The sequence below is a fragment of the Chaetodon auriga genome, chromosome 2 (assembly GCF_051107435.1).
Source record: "Chaetodon auriga isolate fChaAug3 chromosome 2, fChaAug3.hap1, whole genome shotgun sequence".
Lineage (NCBI taxonomy): Eukaryota > Metazoa > Chordata > Actinopteri > Chaetodontiformes > Chaetodontidae > Chaetodon > Chaetodon auriga.
Window position 1 is genome coordinate 7,278,621 of NC_135075.1, and position 22,854 is coordinate 7,301,474.

The 22,854-nt window shown below is 41.7% G+C and overlaps 1 protein-coding gene across 2 annotated transcripts in view; it reads right to left on the bottom strand.

Moving 5' to 3' along the window:
• The window catches only part of cdh4 (cadherin 4, type 1, R-cadherin (retinal)), a 196,035-nt gene that overhangs the window by 51,567 nt on the left and 121,614 nt on the right, over positions 1-22,854 (bottom strand). For both annotated transcript variants that reach the window (XM_076751779.1, XM_076751769.1), the window contains exon 5: positions 16,052-16,234. In XM_076751779.1, coding sequence (XP_076607894.1) covers positions 16,052-16,234 — 183 coding nt within the window. The remainder of the gene's footprint in view (positions 1-16,051; positions 16,235-22,854) is intronic.

The following is a 22,854-nucleotide window of genomic DNA, read 5'->3' on the forward strand; positions in this document are numbered from 1 at the left end:
TCAAAGTTTCTGTGGTGAGAGCTACAAGAAAAACTGGACCAAGCCGAAGAAATAATTATCGAGGAGGTACGCAAGTACGACCACCTCTACAACTCCTCTTCGCGGCAGCAAGAGCCCCCCGAAACCATACAAAGACACAGCCGCACCCCCCTAGCGGCTTGGCGGTGAATTGCGGAGCAACGCGTTCCCTCGACGCAGAACTACGAATGCTCAGTGACGGCGTAGGGTGTACGCCGTAGGTACGGCGTCGCCGCGACGCCGAAGCCTAAACCAAGCTTTAGTCACCTCACTTTGCCTTTAGGGCACATCAAACACTCCCCACAGGTTTCACAGGCTCAAGAGCCACACCAGGAAGCGAGGGGATCATATGATACCGTGGATCTATCCAACACAATAAGAACACTCTGTGAATTTACACTCACCTACTCTACTCAGGAGGACAGCACTGCATGTTCCTGTCATTGTGTAAATATCACACAGACATTCAACACAGGGGTGGATGAATTAGTTTGCATTTACTAGAAGTTTCATTACTGCAAATAAGCAACAGTCAACCAGCTCCTGTCCATCTAATCAGCATGGCAAAGGTCAACGCTATGAGCAGCTGCTTTGTTTCTATCTAAAGCAAAGCTTCAGTAGAAATGGCTTCAGTCGCAAAGTATTTCTTGTCCATCTACTTACAATGCTATATAACGAAAAGGTAAAACACAGGACAATTCTGGTGTTTTCAGGCTGAGTCTCACTTTTTAAATTTTTTTCCACTCTGGCTATGAGTCATAATAACTCCACTCTTGCCATCTTCATTTGGAAAATGCAGACCCAGCAAAACCACATATATTGTGACAAGCAGCATGAGCCTCCTAAAACCTTCCAAATAAACTTCAATTTCACATATATTATTTCAAAATCAAACGAATTTCTGAAGGTTTCTGAAAGTAAACTCCAAACTTCTTACTTCAGTACCTCCTGATAGAAGCTTTGCTTGCCGTGCTTTTTTGTGTTGTCCATGTTTCTTGAATCTTTATAATGGAGGTGGCGAGTGCAATGTTAGCGTGTCCCACAGTCTGAATAGACACTTAATAAGACCCAGGCTGAAAAACACTAACATTTTCCTCCTCCTGAGAACCAAAGAAAAAAATGTATCTTTCATTTTATTTATTTATTTTTTTATTTTCTTGTCATTTCCTGCCTCTTTGGAGCTCAAACAACAACTCACAATTTAGAATTTTATAAAAAAAAAAAAAAACCCAAAACCCCCCCCCCAAAAAAATTAGGTTTTACAGCATGTCCACTGTAGTGGACTAACAGAACAATTTTACCACAACACAACAAATCATAATAGGCTGACAAGAAAACAAGAATGTCAGTCCATTTTTTAAATGAAACTGAACATTTGGTCTGTATCTTTTGTTGAACTTTTTCTTAACAAAAAGTTTAACTGAACTCTGACTCCAATTTATGATTCCTGACATGTTCATAAACAGGAAAATATATGATTACCATAGTTAAAAAAAAAACAATATCTTAACAATATTTGACTTACCTTTTCTCTTTTCCTGGCATTTGTGTTTTGCTGCAGTCTCCGTTTTGTCTCAGCATGAAAACAAAGTTCCCCTCATCCCACCCAAACACATGCTCTACTGCGCACACCAGGACTTAGTAGGGTAGTTCAAATGAGTCAAAAGATATAGAACAAAACCAAATGTCCACTGGAGGACACAAATGAATAGACTGGGTCTCAGGAGGATATCATGTGTCTGCAGAATATATAGGGTGGATTTAAATTCTACTAACACAATAAAAATATGTTTACTATACTGTGTGCATAAAATGCTGTTATATGTATGGAATAGAGTAAATAGATTGAGACCAGCAGCTTAATGCCAGCTATTTATATTACTGAGTGAGACAGTAAATGTCACTGATAGCACCACTAGCCAAGTATGGAAAACACCTTCTACACAGCAGCTCTAGTTTGGTATGAGAGATGGGAGCATGTGAGTTTGAGGGATGGTTAATATGTAGAAAATAAAGGCAGCTAAGCCAAATTCAAGCTAAGTTAAGTTAAGCCATTTCTGTGCTGAGGTGCATTATGGGAGGAAGTGCTGCCAAACACTCAGGGCACCGACAGGCTATCACAGAGACCTTCTGGTGTCATGCTTTAGCTGTCATAGCTGTCAACCAAAATTAAGACAGTGTCTCTGCCAAATATCTGGCTGCCTTTAATAGAAACTACTTACTGACTGGATGCCTCATATACCCACAAGCCCGCTCTGCTTTTAGACTCCGTCTCCCAGTCTGAACTGCTTGTTTACATAATCACACAAGCACACGCGTCATAACAAAATGGTTATTAAGTGGGGATGAAAGCATGATTCTGGATTTTTATTGTCCAAAATTGAAATAATGAGGCAAAGTGCTCGGAGTCAGGATTAGTTTGAGGTCTAAGAACCTGATGGTCGATCAACATGTGGATTCAGAGAAAGCAGAAAACAATCAGAGGGGTTTTGTGGTTTTAAACAGGGTTTTAGAGATAACCAAATCTAATTTGCTCCCTGGTGCTCGTACTCTCCCCCTCTTGAAATGACTGAAATTTCCCTCAAGTGGTGTGAATTTCCAGCAATTTCAGCTGCAAGCTCATATGCCTAATTTCTATTTGCTTTACTGCTCCTTTTTACGGTACTGCCTTTCATTCAGGGAATTGCTGGCAAGCTATTTCATGGTTTTAAAATATGCTTTCAGTTTTCTTGTATGTTTTAGTCGCAGGTTCGTAGCAGGTCTGGCACCTTAGTGAGTGGTTTTGAAGAAAGAAAATGACACTGTCATGCTGGAATACACTATTGATTTTCCTATCTTGAACAGTCTGACTCCAGCGTCACCACTGGGGTTAAAATATTCAGATCTGACAATAAACCTTTGCACTCGTGGGGATGCCGGAATGGCTGCAAACACGAGTCACTGCAAATGGGTGAATTGCTATGTTAAAAAGCATTATCAAACACATCTGTGCATCTGCAGACTACACAGGCATCCTTGAAAATGGCTGTGTTTGATAATGTCTCATCTTTCCCTGCTGTTATACTGTATCTGTTTTCTCTTTGTTGAACATGAGGGAAATGGCAAAACTACATGCTTTTTAACTTCCTCTTAAATTTCAGTTTTGCATTGCTTTGATCCCTCCTGCTGCGTGCTTGTCACTCTTCAAAGCTGATGTGCCCTGCTTTTGATGGGGAAGAGGAATTCAAATAGCCTGATATGCCATCCACACAAACATCCAACAAAATGACAGAGGAGGAAATAGGGAAGCAGAGGATGAAAGAAAGAGAGAGATGGGCTGACAAAATGGAAACAAAATTTCCAATTATGGGAAATGTGGGACCTCAAGTTTTTGCCAGCCTTCAAACTTTCTTTCTTACAAAATACAATAACAACCTTGCACGCCGGAGAGTGGCGATAAAGAGGGGTAACACCTGTCAATTTAGTGGCATCATGAGAGGGGAATGGTGCGGATGGTTTTAAAAATAGTCACATAGGAGGTCTGTGAGGGAGAAGCTGCAGAGAGCTCAGGTTTAATATCTCTCAAGTGAGAGCCACTGACAGCCACCGTCGCACACAGTTATCCCTGGTACTCATAAAGAACAGGCGTGCCTGGGCCTCGGCACACAGGCGTGCTAGTCCATTATGGATCCAAAACTGAATGGGGAATGAACCAAGCTCTGAAATATGTTTTTTTTTTTTGCCTTATACACCCTCCTTTTCATTTGGTGTGCTCTCCCATTCTGTCTATATTTGTGCTGCCATATCAGCTTGTCTATCTCCATCTCTTCCTGTCTCTTACCCGCCTGCACTCCCTCCTCCCATTTCTCCCAGTGGGACGGAAGAAGTGAGAGTCCCATCAATACAAACGAGCAAGAGTTGCCACCTGAGGAAGGTTTTTCTGCTCTGGTACTGACACTATTATTCAGCCCTTCTTCTGCACTTTTTAACACCATCAATTGAAATGAATCCTTTGAGTTCCTGAGGTTTCCCGAGGTAATGTTTCTGTGAAGTGGATTTGGATTTAAAGATAAAAGACTGAGACTTTTTTCTTGACAATTAGGGAAACAAAGCTGAAACCTTGTTTTCCCCCTCCAGAGGACCTGTTTTAATGGGATGTATAACAGGAAAAGACAATCCAGTTATAGGTGAGTGTGAAAAGACATATAAAGCTTAGCAGAAAACGTGAGAAAGCAGAGGCATTGTCAAGTAATATGTATTTTAATGAACAGCGGAAAGCACTCTGAATGCCGGCAGCATATCCAATAAATAACCTTCAAATGAAAGAGTTTAGCTCTCTTTTAAGAACTGATATGAAATTTTTGGAGGAGATATTTTTTTATTCTCAGCTCATATGGATCACAGATATCTGGAGGATGTTCCTCAATTTTGACTGTGAACCTCTGATGTCTCTCTCTTAAATTTGAAAACCCTCCAACTCCATCCTGTGTGTCATTCATCGTTTTGTGGAAGAGAGAAAGAAGTCCCCGCACTTTAACATTTCATATCTGCCCAAAAATAGATTAGATGCTTTCTCAAGCGTACACGCGTGCATGCACACGCACGTCACTGCCTCCACCTCAGACCATTAAGCAGACGGAGGAATGAAATGTAGGATTGGGAAAAGGGGCAATTAGAGGGAGAACAAATATTAATGGAAGTTAAGAAGTGACTCACAAACCCAATTACAGCATTAGCCAGGCAATTTAGATGAGCTCTGCGAGAGGCGAGAATCCTGTTGAAATGTACCAGCGGTCTCTCTGCATTAACAATGGCATTAATTCCCCTGATTCACAGTGAGGGGAGAAGAATAGAGCAAATACAGCCATTCTGTCTCCCCTATAGAGAGAGCCACATTCTCTAATTCTGTGATGGGAATGGATGGGACAAAAGGCTGATGATCTTGTCTTACCTGCTCCTAACAGATCGCGGACCCCCCCGAGAGTCTCAACTTGTTAAACTGCATTTACTCTCCTGCCCAAGGCTTCCAAACACAAGGATGTAGTGATGGAACTGAACATAGCTGATCCCTGCTCTGTATAGATCCCCCACCCCCATGGTTCGACAGGCATGTGAATGGTGAGATTAATTGCAAGATTTAACCATCATAGCGTGAAATACAGTTTTACTGCTGCTGTTACTTGCAGAGTAGCAGTGAAAAGATAGACAGATTTGTGCTGTGTTTTACTCCGAAGTGCAATGATTGGGTTGGGGAAGAGCAACTGATTAAATTACCATTTCTCTACAATTTGCCTTTTACGTATATTTTTCTAACATTATGTCTCTGCGTTCTCCATAAAAGGTCATTTGCTATCTAGATAATTATCTATATTTATATTTAGGGCATCTGTACTTAGGCAATCCATACTTATATTTAGGCTATATATCTTTATATTTAGGACCATTTACTATATTTATCATTCCAAGCCCTGTATTATATCCCTCTTTGCACTGAATTCCTTGATCTGGGTGTAAATTACCCACTGAAGCAGCATATCTTCATATTCAGAATTTCACTGACTATTTGAAGTGCAATCATCTTTACATGGAAGAAGAGAATGAGGCACTTCCTGTCAATGCAGACTCTTGCTTACTATGTTGGCTTAGGCCATGACATGGATGATCCTAATTGGTGTCAGAGGGCAGCAGCCATTTTGAAACCAGCATATTGCCTACGCAGTTCATGCTTACGATTATTAGAGTGTTTTGGATTGAATATTTCACTGGATTGGATCATCTGGACCTTTGTCAGTGTAACCAGACAGTCAGACTGTTATCGGTTGGTGGATTACTATAATGCAGATTTCATTGGTGAGTTGCCTCAATTTTGTAATCGTTTTTTGTTCTTGAGTTGATTGTATCTGCTGTTGTAACTGTATCTTGAAATGCTTTGCATCAATCACATGACGAGACTCTTAGCTTTCCAGCAGTGCATGGCATGAGAACAAACTTGAATGTGACGTTGTGGCTTTCGCCTCTGCTGAGTGAAATTCTGCAGGCAATGACTTTGAGCATTTTCAGTGGTGTAAATGAGAAACTAGGCATGCTTGTCAGTATAGAAATAGATGACTCAAAACCGTGAAACGATCCGAATTGTGAGTTTTGTGATCCATTGTACCCCTACAAGGATGACAAGTAAACCATACTACAGGTTCTTCCATGCACAGAGAAATGTCCTACAAGTTAATTACAGTGAAGACATGGTTGGCTGCTGTAAGGCTGACAAAGGGAAAGACAGCAGCAATAAAGAGATATAGATAAAGTTATAGATGGCGGGGTGGGGGTGGGGGGTACGCAGTGAGGAGCTTTCTGCTGCTCTTGCACTTTTCCTCTCCATCTACCGCCATTGTCAAATTGCATCCCTCAACCCAAGCTGCTGCCACAAACTCCCGTAAGGGACATGCGGTCCTGACAGCCTGGCCAATCAGCAGCAGCCTGAGGCCAGTTGAAAGCCCCTCTGGCATGCCTAAGGCTAGCGGGGTCCAACCAATCAGTTAGAGACCAGGCTTGAAAGGAGGGCCATGCTTGGCTCAGGGAGCTGCTAAGGCTGCCAATGAGAGTCCAGAGGGGAGCTCGAGTGGCTCAGAGGGAGGCTGCCAGAGGGGTCAGAGTGGACGAGGGCAGACTGACAGTTATTTAGTGAGAGGCAGAGCTCTGTGTCACTCACAACAGCATTCAGCCTTTGTACTACTGGGCCGGCTCTAATGGGACTGTCACCTTCTAATTGTTCGACCGGGGATGCTGAGAATGACAAACAGACACACATACACTCTAATGCACAGGCAATACATAGAGACACACAGGAATACACAGAGACACACAGGTACCCCCACACCAGCACAAACCAGCAAACAAAAGGCGCGAAACACAAATCTTTAGACATAAACAGTCTTTTTATACTGTGAGAGATTTGTGTTTCTGGGAAAATTCGACCAAAGTGTAGTATATGAGACCGCATTCCCCTGCACTTCCATTAACAGTAAATGCCTACGGCTAATTTCTATATTACACCTGGTACTTTGAATTATGTATAATATCTGAATATTTTTGCTGAGCCGACCAAATTAAGTTAAATCCATTCCCTTTGCAGCATTTGTGGCGTTTATTGATTTTAAAAGCCTTTTGCTAATCTTCCCCATAACTGTGGGCACAAAAAATTATGGTAATAAATGGATTTAAATGTTGGAGAGTTTTGAGAATTAGCCAGACAACCTCTTAAATGCCTGTATGCATTATAAAGACATATTTAACAGAGAGATCCACTGGGATTATTATGTTACTGTCATTTAAATCTTCATTGTTAAATCTGATTTTTTTGGCCACTTGCAGGCAGTGCAAGAGTGTCTATGCACAACATTGACATATTGATGTGTAAATGGTGACCATGTTAGCAAACAGTTGCCTCTTTACTCGTGCAGCTAACAACGAACAAAAATAAATCAGAGGTTTAGCATCAAACTATGCAGATTTGAACAGGAACAGGTTCATGTTTCTGTGTCAACTGCACAATAATGCTTATAACAAGGAAAGCTATTCTTAAAATTTCTAAATAGAAAGCTCTATCAGAATATCAGCTGCATGTACTATGGACAGACAAATCACAGTATTTAATCTAACCACAGTGTAGACTGCAGAAGGCCCAAAGGAAAACAGGCTCCCAAAATATTTAAAGCCCATTTTAAAGCACCGTTGTGGTTCAGTAATGATCTCGGGTCAAAAATGGTACTTGGGGGAAAAATGGTTACAACAGTATTCTGGCCTCTCGTGCAACACTGCGGGGACACTGATTAAATGGAAGCTTTAATCATTCACAGTGATTCTCCTGTTGGGGCCAAAACTATTTCAAACAAATAATAAATAATACATTTGGTGACTGAATTATGCTGTTTTTTTTATCTCTGTTTGTTACAATACCATTACTGAAGGAAAGAGGAAAAACAGCAACATATCAGGTGTTTTGGATGGTGGTGTGAGGCCAGTATTCACTCTCCTTTTAGCTCTGTTTGGTTGCAACCGGCTCCTAAGAGAATTCTTCGGTTCTTCAGCTGTTAAATGCTCCACTATGTTCACCAGCTAGTCGATAAACTGCCTGTCAGCTTTTCAGTGCTGAGGCAGGTTGTATACAGTGGGTTTTTAGAGCCCCTTTTTTTTTTTACTGAAAAGAGCTGCTGGAGACTAAGTTGATGAGCGTGCTGAGAGTGAAAACACTGCCCAAGTTGTGAGCCATAAAACTAAACAGACGACCTCAAAAATGCTAAAATGCTCTGTAGAGCTGAGAGGAACTGCAGAGCTGAGTGTTATAATCCTTTTTTAAACAAGCTATTTTTTAATATGAATCACATACAGTGTGTGCATGTATCTTTGTCAACAAAGCTATAAACCTCAACGGTACATTATGTGTCCGGACCTGTGAGAAGTAGGAGTCAAACTGAGTGATAGACTAATCACAACAGCAACAAACTGCATGAACAGTCTTGAGCCGAATCAACTGCTAGAGCGGAAAGCTGCATCATGCTTTCTGGACTACTCCATCGTACTCTACAAGGAGACAGAGTCTGGTTTAGTATCTGGCAGTGCTCCTCTGTAGGAGACAGTACTTCATCATTATGAAAAAGTACAGCATGTGAAAGAAGATTAAAGGGAACTTTACTCGTGGAGACCTTGCTGTTACTGTGGATGATTCAGCAACAAGAAACTTCTGGATTCTGGGGCGCACTCTGAGGATCGTGTCAGGAGAAAAGGGAGTGAGAGGTGTCCTGATTTAAACCAGAACAAGACATGTCAACAAACTCTGTCTGCTCCTTGAAGCTGAGAGCCAAACTCACTCCGAATTTCTGTCAGAGACAGTTGCTGCTCAGAGACTTGAAAAATGAAGCAGAGCTGTAAGAAGCCGAGCTGAGATGCAATGAGTCGCTAAGTGATTGTACGAACCAATGCCTACTGGCTCTATCGATTGAACTATTACCGCTATGGAATAAGAAATTAGAGGCTGAACTATTATTATAGTCATTTTGATGGTTCTGGTTAATCAAGTGGTGCTGTCAACAGGAAGTGGTAATGACTTTGTTCATACCATCATGAAGACACAGAGAAGCCTTTGGCCTTGCCTTTAAACATATAACGCTGTGTTTGTTGTTTGATGGTCATCTGGACAGAGAGCGTGATGCTAATGCTACTAAAGAAGCAGTACTCTGTTACAGTAGTGAAGAATGTTGAAAGCACAGTACCACAAAGATCGAACTGCTGCAGTAGTTAAAGAGCTTAAACCCAATTAAACCTCACACTTTTGAGTCAAACTCTTCATGTTTTGAGATTTTTACATTGTTGGCGTTTGACAAAACTCCCAGAGATCTGACGTTAATGCCAAAATTTGCCATATGTCAGATCTTCGCCTCAGTGAGGTTAAAGTCCTGTGATAAGCCGGGAACCCATGTTAGCACTTTCCTTATACCAAGTGCAGTCATCATGCTGTCATGTTTAATGTACTACTTAGAGAAAGAAAAATTAATCAAAGCCCTTGGTTACCCAGCAACTGAAGTCAGAGTACGCAGTGAATGAGTTTCTACTCCCTGTCAATCAACTGACCATTCATTAAGCCCTGCCTTAGTTACTGTGATTTCCATCAAAATTACTGCAAATTTTAACTGAATTTTGAGCTTTTGGCAAAACAAAATGTGATGCTACCCACCGAGATTCCCATTCTCACACTGCATATACAGAGGTTACAGTGATGATGGTGGCTGATGAAATTCAGTCATTTTGAAACGCTTTGATTCCTCAATGAAGCAAACAAAAGCAGGCTTCTTATTTCTAGCAGTCCATTGTGGATTTTGCCTACAATGATGAGTCTAGCAAATGTAGCTAATGTCAGCTAATGCTAATGTTTAAACTCCATGAGTCAGCTGAGAAGTCCATCTCCATGTGACACATTTTAAAACAAGAACTCGGTAAAAGGTCTTAAATATGGACTTGATGGCAGTTGCTGATGTAATATATACAACAGAGCAGCATTGCTTGCGTATTTTAGTATAGAGCTAGTAAGCTCCATAGCATGGTATTAAAAATAAAATATCAAAAAAAAAAAAAAAAAAAAAAAAAAGTGGGCTAATCCTATTCATTCAATATTCATTGCACTTTTTGGATGCTTACTGTAGAAAAAAGTACTTGGGGAAGCAATACAGTGGTCAGATTTAGGCTGAGCTTTATTGTTCAAATTTTCAAATAGTATGATTCACTTTTACAAGAGAGAGAAATATAATGGTATCTAATGCAAATTTAGCTGGAGCTACTGAAGTGTGAACCTCCCCAAAACAAAGAGCAAGACTAAACTGCTATCATTTTTCTAAATTTTGATAGAGCTGCATCTTGGCTCACAGATCCCCAAACAGTAGAAGTGTTGGTCCTGAGCAGGTATGTATCTAATGTAACCTGTAACTACACAACATAATGGTGAAAGTTACATGCCCACTGCCTTTGGATGTAAAACCTGGTCACTACTCTTGGTTGTAAACCAGTTAACCACACAGCTTACATTAGAGCAGATGAAATCAAAGTTAAATTCATTTCTCATTCCTTCTTGAGATACCATTTCTCTTAAATCCTCGTCCATCCCACATCAACATGTAGAGACATGCAAAGCTTGACATGCCTGCCAGTGTCTTGTTACAGTTACCAAGCTATGATTGGACAGTTGCTGTTCAGAGCAGGAGTTTGGCAAAGGGTCTATTAGGTGGTACAAGACATGAGATAATTTTGAGGAAGTAGTTTATTTTGCAGTCTCCTTAAAAAACAATGTGCTTGGGGTGCTGGATTGAGCAGGATTTTATTTTGCTGTTGTTTGTACGGCAGCATCTCTCACCGCCTCTTTCAGACGTGATGGAATGTCATTATAAACCGGGCTGGGGGAAAGTAATTGATGTGAAAACTATTTCTTTGCGTGAAGAATCCTGTTAAGTGTTAAATTTAGATAAATATGATCTTGAACAAAGTAAAAGAATAGTGTACAGTATGTCCTCCTACCTCATGCACCCATATGCTGGTGGAAACACACATACACACAACCCACACACGTATGTTGCACACACGTATGTCACACACACACAAAGGAGACACAATAGACACAATGTATTTCAATGCACATGAGATGCAATAAAACTGCAAACAAAGCAAGCGGATCCAAAAAGCATATTACGAGCTCATTACAAGCTGTAATGAAATACACTGTGCAATATGAGGTTGTAAATAAAGCACAGTGTTTTCATTTTGGGGACTGAGCAAACAGTAGTACAGACATTACAACGTCATTGAGCTAACTCGCTCCCACACACACACACACACACACACACACACACACACACACACACACACACACACACACACACACACCACATATATTTTAGCTGCTTGGCACAGTAAACCAAATTAGAAACCCAATAAAAAGCCACATATTCCTTCTGTTTCTAAAGTAAATGCCAACTTTTCTTCTGCCAAAGGGTGGAAAGTTAACTTGAGTGGTGGGCGAACTTAGCTATTTGTTTTTGTTTGTGTGCTTCTGTTTGCTTTTGATAAAAATCCCTCTAAATGAGCAGCCCCCAGTCATTCTGAGTGTGACACATTCAACACTACACTGTATCGTATTATATTACCCATGAGCACTTCCATAATGGGCTATTCAAAATATTGAGGTAAACCATCATACAGAGATGCACTCTAATATGCTGCTTCACCTATTCACCTTAATACCTTATAAATGTATGATAAAGATGATATCATAGATATCATTCCAGATTCATTTAGCTGCCTGGAAAGGGAGCAAAAGGAAAACAGACACTTCTCTTTAGTCTTTCCTTTGGCTGTGGACTCACATAATATTAAAACAACCATCCACAATGTGCCTAGTTATTTCCAGCTCATATTGTTCGTTTCCTTGTCCTAACCGTAGGTCAGAGAGGCAGCCAGCGTTTGAGGCCTGGTTAAAAGAAAGGAGGGTCTTTTCTCTTCCATGTTCAGACTGCTTTCCATCAGTTTTGCCTCATTGGCCCGAGTGTAGGTGCTGCAGGAGATGGTTGAGATGAGAATGCCACAAATGGCCTGAAACTAATGTTGGCCTCCCTCACTGCACAGATTTACAGCACCCTCCAAAGACTTTCTACTTTTTCTTTTCTTTTTTTTTCCAATCTCTACCTGTCCCCCTTTCTCCCTTTTCCATCTCCCTCCCGCACAGCTTTTCAGTTTCTGAAAAGGAGTATTTCTTCCCATCTACCTCAGTAACCATTTAACTCAAGCTGTTTTTCAACTCCTCCATTTCCACTGCACTTATATCCGTCATGTCAAATAATTTGAGAGCGAGAGCTCGGAAGCATATTCCATTTGAGCACAATGGTAAATCAATGGCATCAAAGCTGCACCATTTGTGGCTCTTCATGACTGAATTGCACATGTCAAGGTGAAAATGGCCAATGGAATGGTGCTCTTGTACACTGTTGGTGTGTCTGCGCGTGCGTGCATGTGTGTGAGAGCATTTTTCTTTGTTTCGAGGGAGTGAAAGTAGCTTTCACGAGCCGAACCACAATATTGCTTTTTCTGAGCTAGAGGGCTGTGATGATAATGATGGCAACGTCAGAACGCACTGGAACATGACCTATAATGGGACCATAAATAGAATCTAATGACAATGAAGGAAGAAGTTAAAGCCGTATTATCATATGAATTATTATGCACAATTAAATCTGCAAGACTTTGTCTTACACAACCCTGTTTCCAAAAAAGTTGGGACACATATAAAACAGATGTGGATATAAAACAGAATGTGATCATTTGACATATACTCAATTGAAGGCAATATATTTAATGTTTGACCTCGTTAAGATATTTCTAAACGTGCTTATTCTGAATTTGATGCTGCAACACGTTTCAAACACATTGGGACAACTAAAGACTGGGGAAGTTGTGGAATGCTCCAAAAACACCTGTTTGCAACATTCCACAGGTAAACAGGTTCATTGGTAACAGGTGACAGTATCATGACTGAGTATGAAAGCGGCTTCCATGATTGTATAAAGGATATTAATACATGGACTCAGTAAACTCTGTAAAACTGTTGTAGGTAAACACAGCTAGTCTCCAAATGACTACATTCTGTTTTATTTATGTTTTACACAGCGTCTAAACATTTTTGGAATAGGGGTTGTACATGCAATTAGACTTGTCTCAGTTCAATCAAAAACCCTCCAGCAGCACAGCTACATTAGCCTCTCATTGTACTCTGCGTCATAATGCAGCTTTTTCTCCACTCTCACTGAAGCAAAAGAGAAAATCACACACCTCCATGGGTGTGTCACTTGCATCGTTTGATGCTTGCAAAGCTGTAATTACACTCCAAGGGTTAATTGGTCTTTTCAAACCTGGTGAACCTGACTGTGTGAAGGCTCAAGTGCAGAAACACAAGTGATAAAAACTCAAAGAGTTTCCAGAGCCCAGGAGAGCTGATCTGTCCTGAAATCAAGTGCATATGCTTTAAAGGTTGTTCTTGGCCACTTCTGAGACTGGCAAGATAAAGCACAAATTCCCCACTGTTCCTCTCCCCGGCTGCCTGTCAGAATGGAGAGTTGTGTTGCAGAGAGACCAAGGGACAAGCGAGCTCACAGAGCAATGGACAGCATGAGTCACATCCCCCATGGTGCACTGCTTTCAGCGACGGCTGAGGGCTGAGACACACCTATACTGTGTTCACATGCAGTATGCAAGCTGGAATATATTCCCTCTCACTGTCTCACACACTGCACACGCAGACACGATCACACTCAGTCTAACCCAACCTCAACACTCACATGGCCACACATACAAAGGAAGCCCTTGAGGTTTAATCCAACCATCTAACACTTGACATGTGAAAAGGGGATAAAAGAGGGTCCATGTCTCCAGTAGGGCAGCGCAATTTGGTGCCTCCCCTGACACTCCATGGCCCTGCTGTGTGTGTTTTTGTGTGAGGGTGAGTGCTTCCATGCTTTGGTGGAAAATCTGCCCTCTTGCCGACACATTGGTGAAAGGCGATTTCCGTAATCCGGGAGTGTAAGCTTCGCTGTACAAATGGGCGTAAGGGACTTTGTGTGTGTGTGTGTGTGTGTGTGTGTGAGAAATGCCAGCAGAAAGCTGCATGTCTGTCTGGGTGTCTGATAAGAGGCATCGAGTGAGGAGAGTTTAGAGTTGCAGCACAGAGCTAAGAGCGTGATGCCTCAGTGGGAAATTGCTTTTGATTTTCCTTATTTTTAATATTCACTGTTATGCACTGGTTGTATTTAAGAACTAGTGACATACATGTTCGCTTCAGCTGTTACTGGTGGTGAGAACTGTAGACTTTCACACTCTTAACGTGAACGGTAGTTAAGCTGCAGGACGAAACTGAATCCTTTTACATCCTGCGGTCAGGTGTACCAGTGCAGTACTGGCATAAAAAAACATGGTTACCATTAAACTGTTCTTGATCGTTTTCTCGAGGCAGCCCTTTATAATATGGTGCAGAAATGGATTCAAATTCAATATACACTGTTATTCTGTTAGGTTGTGCATGAATTTCACTAAGAATTAATTTGTTTTTGCAGTTTACACTTCTCAGTAGAAATTATGGTCATCAAATGTGAAATGTGAATCTTTCTTTAATGACTGCTGTGGGGTCATTATTGTGCACTATTCTTTTTGCTCAGTCTGCTTTGACGTTTTCCCTTGTTTGATATTTTCTGTAGGCCTGTAATTTTATAATATTCATCATGAAATTCAGAGGGAAAAATCTGTTTGAAGGCTATAAACTAAATCACTATTTAATGATGATGACTGTGTGCTATAAATTGTGCAGCCGTGCATTAGAATGGCAGCTCTGGTGCTGTTTGAGGAGCCTTGTCTCATGGAGCACACAGAGGTGTTCATATTCAAGCAGTCAGAGTTAAGGGCGTGTCAATCTATGTCTACTGAGTGTGGGAGTTATACCTCACAATGAGTAAAATTAATTAAAGAGAACTATGTTAATGAATGGCTTTACACATCTGACAGAAAGAGTAATGCAGGCATAGTTAATATTTCTTTTAGTCATGAATCTACAGAGTTTTATGCATTTGGCCCCTGGTGGTTGAGCAGTTAAGACACACACCATGTAACAGTCTCTTTATATTGTAATAGTGAAACGGCCCAAACGGAGTCATATAAGCGAGCAGGGGTTTGGCAGTATTTTTATCCTTTGCAAGCTCAGTATTTAATCTGCAGCTTTATATATGCTAAACTTTGTATGCAGCTTCATTACTGGAAGGCAATGCATGATGAAAACCTAAAAATTAAGCATCCATCATAACTAACTAAATGAAAATGATGTTAAACTGCTTTGTTTGTTGCAAAATTCCAATTGAATCAAATTGCCTGCTGTCCAAAGCATTGCTGTAACGAACATTAATGTCAGTTCAGGGATTCTTTGGGCTCATCAAACTCACAGCTCTATGGATGTCATGATCACCCATCAGTACAGATGTAATGTGATGTAAAAACTAGTCTAGAAACACCACTGACAGAGAATACTCCTGAGTAATCCTTAGATCTGTTCCTCTGGGACGAAGCATGAAGTACGTATTTGTGTGCTTTCCAAGCAAGATTTTTTTTTGGTGTTGTTTTTTGTCTACCTGTCTGTGGTGCCCAGAGGCACAGCAGACAAATCATCTGGTATCATGACTTAAATCGGAGACAAAAGCAGTGCTTTAAGCCTGCTGGGTGTGCTTGATAGAAAATACCAGAATGTTGAGTCTGTTGGCCTCATGGTGATTGTAACAGATATTACTGTATATTCCCCACTCTTATCTCTTGCCTGGCCTGAGTAAGTGCTTAGGAAAAAAATGGGTTGGCTACCTAGTTTTCCTTGGAATCTTAGCTTTTCTCTGCAAGACAAGTTATATAAAGGTTCTGCCGTGCACCAAAGACATTCTGCATCAGGAAAAGATGTGTGGTACTTGCTGAAATTATATAAACTGTCACTCACTCTGACAAGCATGTGAGGGAAGGGTCCTCTGGAGTTTTCAGGCACATTGATAGGCGGGATGACCCAGTCTCTCTTCTGTCGCCTCAGCCCATTGGCAGAGGAGCTCCTCTGATGTTTTCGAGAAAACTTGATAACTCTGGGTTGGGAGTCCCAGACTCTTGACAGCATTTCTTCAATGCCAACCTGAAAAGAAAAACACATCATACTGTATCATGCCACATCTCACATTGAATAACTTACGTTATCATTTGAAGAATGCTATTTTGCCATGACAGGTTGGGAGATGAATCTATAAAGTGCTGTAAAATGACAAGTTTTCCCCTCTGCTAAAATTGAAACTAAAATACTGGGTGTCATGTGAACAATAAACCCATTTTGTGAGAGTGACAGAGAGGCAAACACAAGTAAATATAAATAAACATTTTTTTTTCTGAATGCTGCTACATCACATTTCATGAGGCCCTTGGCAAGACACACTTAGCCTGCCTGAGCCCTCGGCTTCTGCCTAAGAAAGCCAGACCTGCCCCAGGCTGCATGGCCAGGTTCTGTCCACTGAGGTGCGATGCTTTGTCTGCATCCCTGCACAGATTTTTCAGGCAGACAACATTATTCCCACCTGTCCCTGTCCTCTCTGTCCCTGCTGAAGACAGAAAACAATGTGAGACTTTGCCCAGACAGAAGCCTATCATCAGATAAAACAGGTATTGATGAAATACCAGCGTAATAACAAGGGGAGCAGAGGAGACAAACAGGAGACTGCATGTCCACGCTGTGATCACTTCAAAGACAAGCACCTCAACATGCTGCACACAGTTGATGTAATGTTCTTGTCTAAAAAATGTTAACCCACGATGTGTAGACCTTTTGGATTACTATAGTGTTCCTCAATCGTACAGGACCACAGTATTATGGGCAAGTCCCATGTAGGAATGTATGGGTGTATGCACAACCCCTCCAGCTATAGCTGCAGAGGAAGATTGCATTCTTACTAATCTTGCCTGGTGAAATAAGGGTTAGACGGAAGTGTAAAAGACTGAGTGTTTTTTCTCGATCCTCTATGGTGTCCTCCTGTGTAAGATGGTTGTATTGCTGTAATCCACCTAATCCTATTGTTGTCTCTGCACCCCGCACACACACACACACACACACACACACACACACTCCCTGGCAGTGTGCCGCTGTCACCTGAAGCGCAGTGGAGATCCTCCAGCTCATCCCACCTGGAACACACACAGCACAGTCATACAGGCGAAGACATACACGTGCCCACGAGTAGCCACGGACACGCTGCCATGACAAACCCAGGTCGGCCATCCATCCTATCAATATACACCTGCTTTACAGACTGTAAACCACACCTGAGCAAACACTGTGTATATTTTTCATCTTTTGTTTTAACTTCACACACTCACAGCCCAGAGGATTGGACTGCAAGCTCAGTGCAGACCTCTGGACAGCACAAGTGTTGAGCTGGGCAGGAAGCTGACACAGAGGGAGCGGGGCGACTGGATGGATGGATAGAGGACAGTGAGAGGAACGAGGGGACCAGATGTGTTTCCCAGATAAGATAACTTTCGTTCCAGCGCCACTCATGCAAAACACTCACAGGTACCAACTGGCACAGGGGAGGCAGGGGCCTGCCAGCCGGCTCCACGGGCGGCAGGTGGAATTAGTCTGCGAATGTGTGCGCGTGTTTCTGTGGCTGTGTGTATATTTGCAGATGCTCATTTGAAACAATCAAAAACGAGAGAAAACAAACAAGTATGTAAAATAAACAAACATGCCACAGAAGATAAACAACATTCGTTCTCTGGCAGAAGACAAGTCATCAGGACTGTTTATATGTCAGTACAGTTCGAACATATATGATACCACGGCACTGCTCCTCCTCCTCTATGCTCAGTCAGTGTGCTGCTACCATGATAAAGTCCTTATCTGCCTTCCCTGCTATCAGCAGAAAAACACAATGAATGAATAGTTGCTCTATACAGCAATCAGTCTGCTGACGAAGGCAGCCCATCAGGCCTGACGATAACGAGGTTGAAGCATCCAGTTGGTCAGGCCCCAACATTCCTTTGGAAATGTTGCCAAAACAAAAAAGAAGAAGAAGAAGAGAGATGGTCAGTCCGAGAGACAGACACGGACAGAGACAATGAAAGGGAGAGGTCTTTTATTGTAAGTCTGCTTGTGGATGATATCAGCGCTGCGGCTGCATGTGACTGTCACTTTCAAACAGCATGGCAGATGACAGGCTGTTGGCATTGTGACAATACCACAGTCACAAAGGAAAGAAAGAAAAAACTGGAACAAGCTCTCAATGGGCCGCCAGAAAACGAGGTGCTTATTAAGGTTTGGGTTTGTTTTTTACTGTCTGTGTGTGTGTGTGTGTGTGTGTGTGTGTATAAATGCACTGTGTGCATGTGCAGTGTGTTCAGTCATGCCTGCGTGCACATATGGGAAATCATGTGTGCTGGCCTTGATGCAAGCATGTGTGCACACGTACAAATGTGTAAAAATAATGCAGGAACATATGTGTGGGTGCATTTGTCCCAGTGTGTGTATGTGTGCATGTGCACGAACACATGACAAGGAGTCAGTTAGTGTGTCCCTGAAACCCAGAGGCAGCCAGGGCCAGCTGGCAGCTCTCTGCTCCCAGGCAGCCTGCGCATTGCCTGGGCATTCTTTAGGCCTGCAGCGCCCGAGCCCTGGAGCTGACATCTGGAGGTTATCAGTCTGACAAACAGGCAGAACAATACAATAAGAGTGTGTGCTCATTGCCCATTCTCTGTTCAGTGTGGCTCTGAGAACATTTGATTCAGGTTTTTTGATGTTATTTTTTATGTCTTTAGTGCTGCTGTTCCCTTTGCTGGCTCACTGTGATAAAAAAAAGAGAGATCAGAGTACTCGTCTTCAGTAAGGAGACTGTTCTCCCTTGAGATCTTCTCTCAGAAACTAAAGTGAAGAAAAATAACATTTAAATCTAGCTTAGTAGAAAAAAAGTATTAAATTCTCATCGCTGCTATTTGCCTGTTGAGGCTTGCAGCTTTCCACTGTGGATTGTCAACATAATCAGGCTATAATCACGAAGTTAAAGGACACAGCAAAAGCACAGCCATCCAACCCTGCTGGTGTTGCTTTTCAATGACCAGTAGACCCCCAGGGTCCCACGTTCCACCCAGCTGCCGGCCTTCGCTGTAATCTACCTTGAACAGGTGAGGCCGTCTGGGGAGAGTACGGTAAAAAATGCAAATCAAGTAAGCACTAAAACCCGCTCCGGCAACCAGTCGACTCCAAATCCAGTGGTGCATAACTGATGGGCTCTAAGCTGGTGGAGAAGGCAAACCAACGTGCCATGAAATCAGTACAACTTGGAGAGCACTCAACGAGAGGCCCTACCTGTGTGATGTGCGATAGCCTGAGTACATAAACCCAAAAGGGCTCTCACTTCAATTGCTGTGGTATTGTACACCGGAAAATTACATACTAAAATGAGCTGTTCGATCATGGAGCATTTCCCAAGTATGTTATTTTTATGCTACTAAAACAGCACAGTGAGAAACTAAACCAGTTATCAAAAGCAGATCAATGCACTGTCACTGGTGCCATACAACAAAGAAAGCATAGCAAGAGAAGAGAGCCACAGTATATTCTGTGTTGAAACCAAGTCATCTGAGTAGAGATGAAGCAAGCATGCAATTAACTGCAGCATCTCTCTCTACACATTATCTGTGTCTACACAAAGCCAGTGAACAAAATGAGGTGGTATTTGAGCTGTCTGTCTTTTAATCACCACTGGGAAGAAGAGGATACCCTGAGCTGTTTGTTTCCCCCTCTGCCGTTGCCATGTTGATTACGGAGTGAGAGGTTGCGGTTAGGCGATGCGATTATGATTTCCTCTTTTCTAAAATAACTATTGACTTTCAGAACAAAGAGATGGGCTCAGATAACAGCAACTCACCTCCGCGCGTGTTTACTGAACTGGAAAAAGAAAATGGCCCACACTGTTCAAAACTACTGCACTGCACTGATAACGCTGATAAGTTTTAACTTCAATTCCCAGAAATCCTGTGAAGTCATTGCACTAAACTGCACAATGCTGTTAAATGGCTTACTGACTTCTCTTGTTTACAATGTTGTACATCAAAGGTAGAACAAATATGGGACGGTTAAGCAATCTTTCTCACTGCTGCTGCCACTGTTACATTTAGCTGGGGCCGCTAACTGCAAAAGTGCCCCAACTCAAAGGTCATTTTGGCAAACGAGTAAAATTTACAGCATCTCTGTTACAGAGTCTTCACCTTGTGACTAAATTCCACACAAGCTGTTTGTCATTATGCACTTCACACACATGTTCACACAAGCTTGTCAGGTGTTTAGATCAAAATCCCCTGACTTTTCTGAAATTTGGTACAGACATTCAGTTTCCCCTCAGAACGAACTGTAGTTCGTCCAGTACTTAGTGTGTAACAAACTACCTGCAAAACGAATGACATTTGCACGCTAACATGTTGAACTAAGACACTAAACATCATAGATGCTGAACTTAGCCAGCACAGCCATTGTGAGCATGTTAGCAGGCTAACGTTAGCATTTAACTTAAAGGACCACTGTGCCATAAAATCTTGCTTGGTGGTTTTGGGTATATAATAATGTTGTAATTATGCACTGTTAGTGTTTGACCTCTTGTTCAAACATAAAAACTTTGAAACTCAAGGAGTGAGACGGGGAAGGCAGCAGGGACCAGGAAGTCCAGGGAGACTGAACAACATGACCTCGCCCACAGAGTCTGGGGCCTTGTCTTCAGGGCTGTTTGACATTACAGCAGGTCACAGATTCAGAGCAGGCTCAGCTGCTCTACATGGACTCATTTTCAGCCTGTTCCACGTCAAATGAAAGGATAGTGGCAGTTTAATGAATGGTTCATTCTGGAGAGTTACAAAATGGAACCAAAAGATAAGACCAGCAGACAGAATAAGTCTACAGTACAACTATGATCACTTCTAAATGTCACCCCTCCCACTCAAGTCATAAATAGTAGATGTCAGTGAGGACAAACTGTTTAAAAGGGTGATTTTTCAGCCTTGTGGAGGTTGTCACTCAATGTTTCACTCAAATCCTTATATTTTATGCTGTTTTACTAATGTGGGTCCATCAGGAATCCTGGTGCAGCATGCAGTCTGACTCACAGGAAGTGGGCTGTTGTTCCGTCACTGTTTGACTATTTCGGTGGGAATTCTCCTCCCCTTCCACTATCTTCATGTTACAGTTTTCAAGGTCCCCCTGGCTCCATGAGACAAGTCATTTTTTCCCCTATTCCACAATGATAACGAGTTCAGTCAGACCTTTCTGTGGAGACAGGTCTGACAACGCAAGACTATACAACATGGAACAAGCAACAAGTAAAAGGATAGATTAATAAAATGAGCCCCCAACCACATTGTTGCTGATATTTTTGGTTCCTTAAATGGTTATACTCTCACCCATGTTCCTATCTCACATTATCCTGGAGCACATACTGTATTTTAATAACTATGTTTCTTTATGACTACACTCTTAATGAAGCAGGTATTTATTTTTCTTTCTCCTTGGGATATACCAGGAGATTGGAACTAAATTCTACTATAACACCAACACCTAATTATAGCATCTGAGGACAAGAGTGACAAGAACACATGTAAACACTGTTCTGGTGAAAAACCAAAAAAAAAAAAAAAAAAAAAAAAGGTGCATACTCTACAATACATATTAAAGCTGGTTTTCAAATTTCCATGTGATTAGAGAAAACACATTTATTTCTTGTTCAATTATTGAATCTCTCTCAAGCTCCATGATGTCGGGAACATAATTATATGCTGAAACTACATCACCTGGTCCTCGCAGACTCCGCCAGAGTGGAACATTAGCTCAATCAATGTCAATTATTTCCCAGTCTCCATTATTGCACTGCCAGGAGTGGGCAGAATTTTAATCCCCACTCTGCAATTGCTTTAGCTGCATGAGTCTTGGGCTTTTTGTCATGATTAGAAACATGACTGAACATTAAGCCCAATGGCGTTCAACAAGTAGTGCAGGAAAAATGATAATGGGTTTGTCGCTCAGCAAAGTGCAGCACGGTAGTGGAAGTCAGTAACACTTGCTATACATTTGTCCCCGTGTAGTTTTACAGTCTCTGTTACTATTACAGCCTTGGTAGCAAATCGGGTTATGTCTCTGCTTGTCACATATACAGAAGTACTGCATCTTAATTGCTGTTCATGCACTGTTATTAACTCCACTCACTCACATTAGTGACAACTGGAAACACAAAGAGTGTGTAAGGGTGGACATGCAGGGACAGAGAGACACGGGGAAATGTGTCCTTACTCTAAATGTTAAAGGACGTCTCTGATCGTTACAAGTTTGCTTTATTGCATTTCATCTCGTTCATATTTTAGTTGTTTATGAAAGTGATCCTCTGTCTTAACTGCTTGAAACCTTTATCAGGATGATGCTTTGCACTTTCAGCAATAAACAATGAAGCACATCTACTCAGAAAACAACTTAGATTTTCGGTTTAATAGCAGTTTCAAATCCTCTTATCAAATCCATAAATTTAACTGTCAACACCTGGAAGTAATTACACTTGAAAATGACATAAAGATCTGGAATCACTGCCTGTTTGCTGATTAGGAAAGACCTGTTTTGAGTGCAGCCAAATTAATTTTCACAACCTGTTGTGTCACAACCAATGTGAAAATGAGATGGAGAGAAACTGGAAGATAATGGAGGACACTCTCTGAAATGTTAATTAAATGCATCTGACA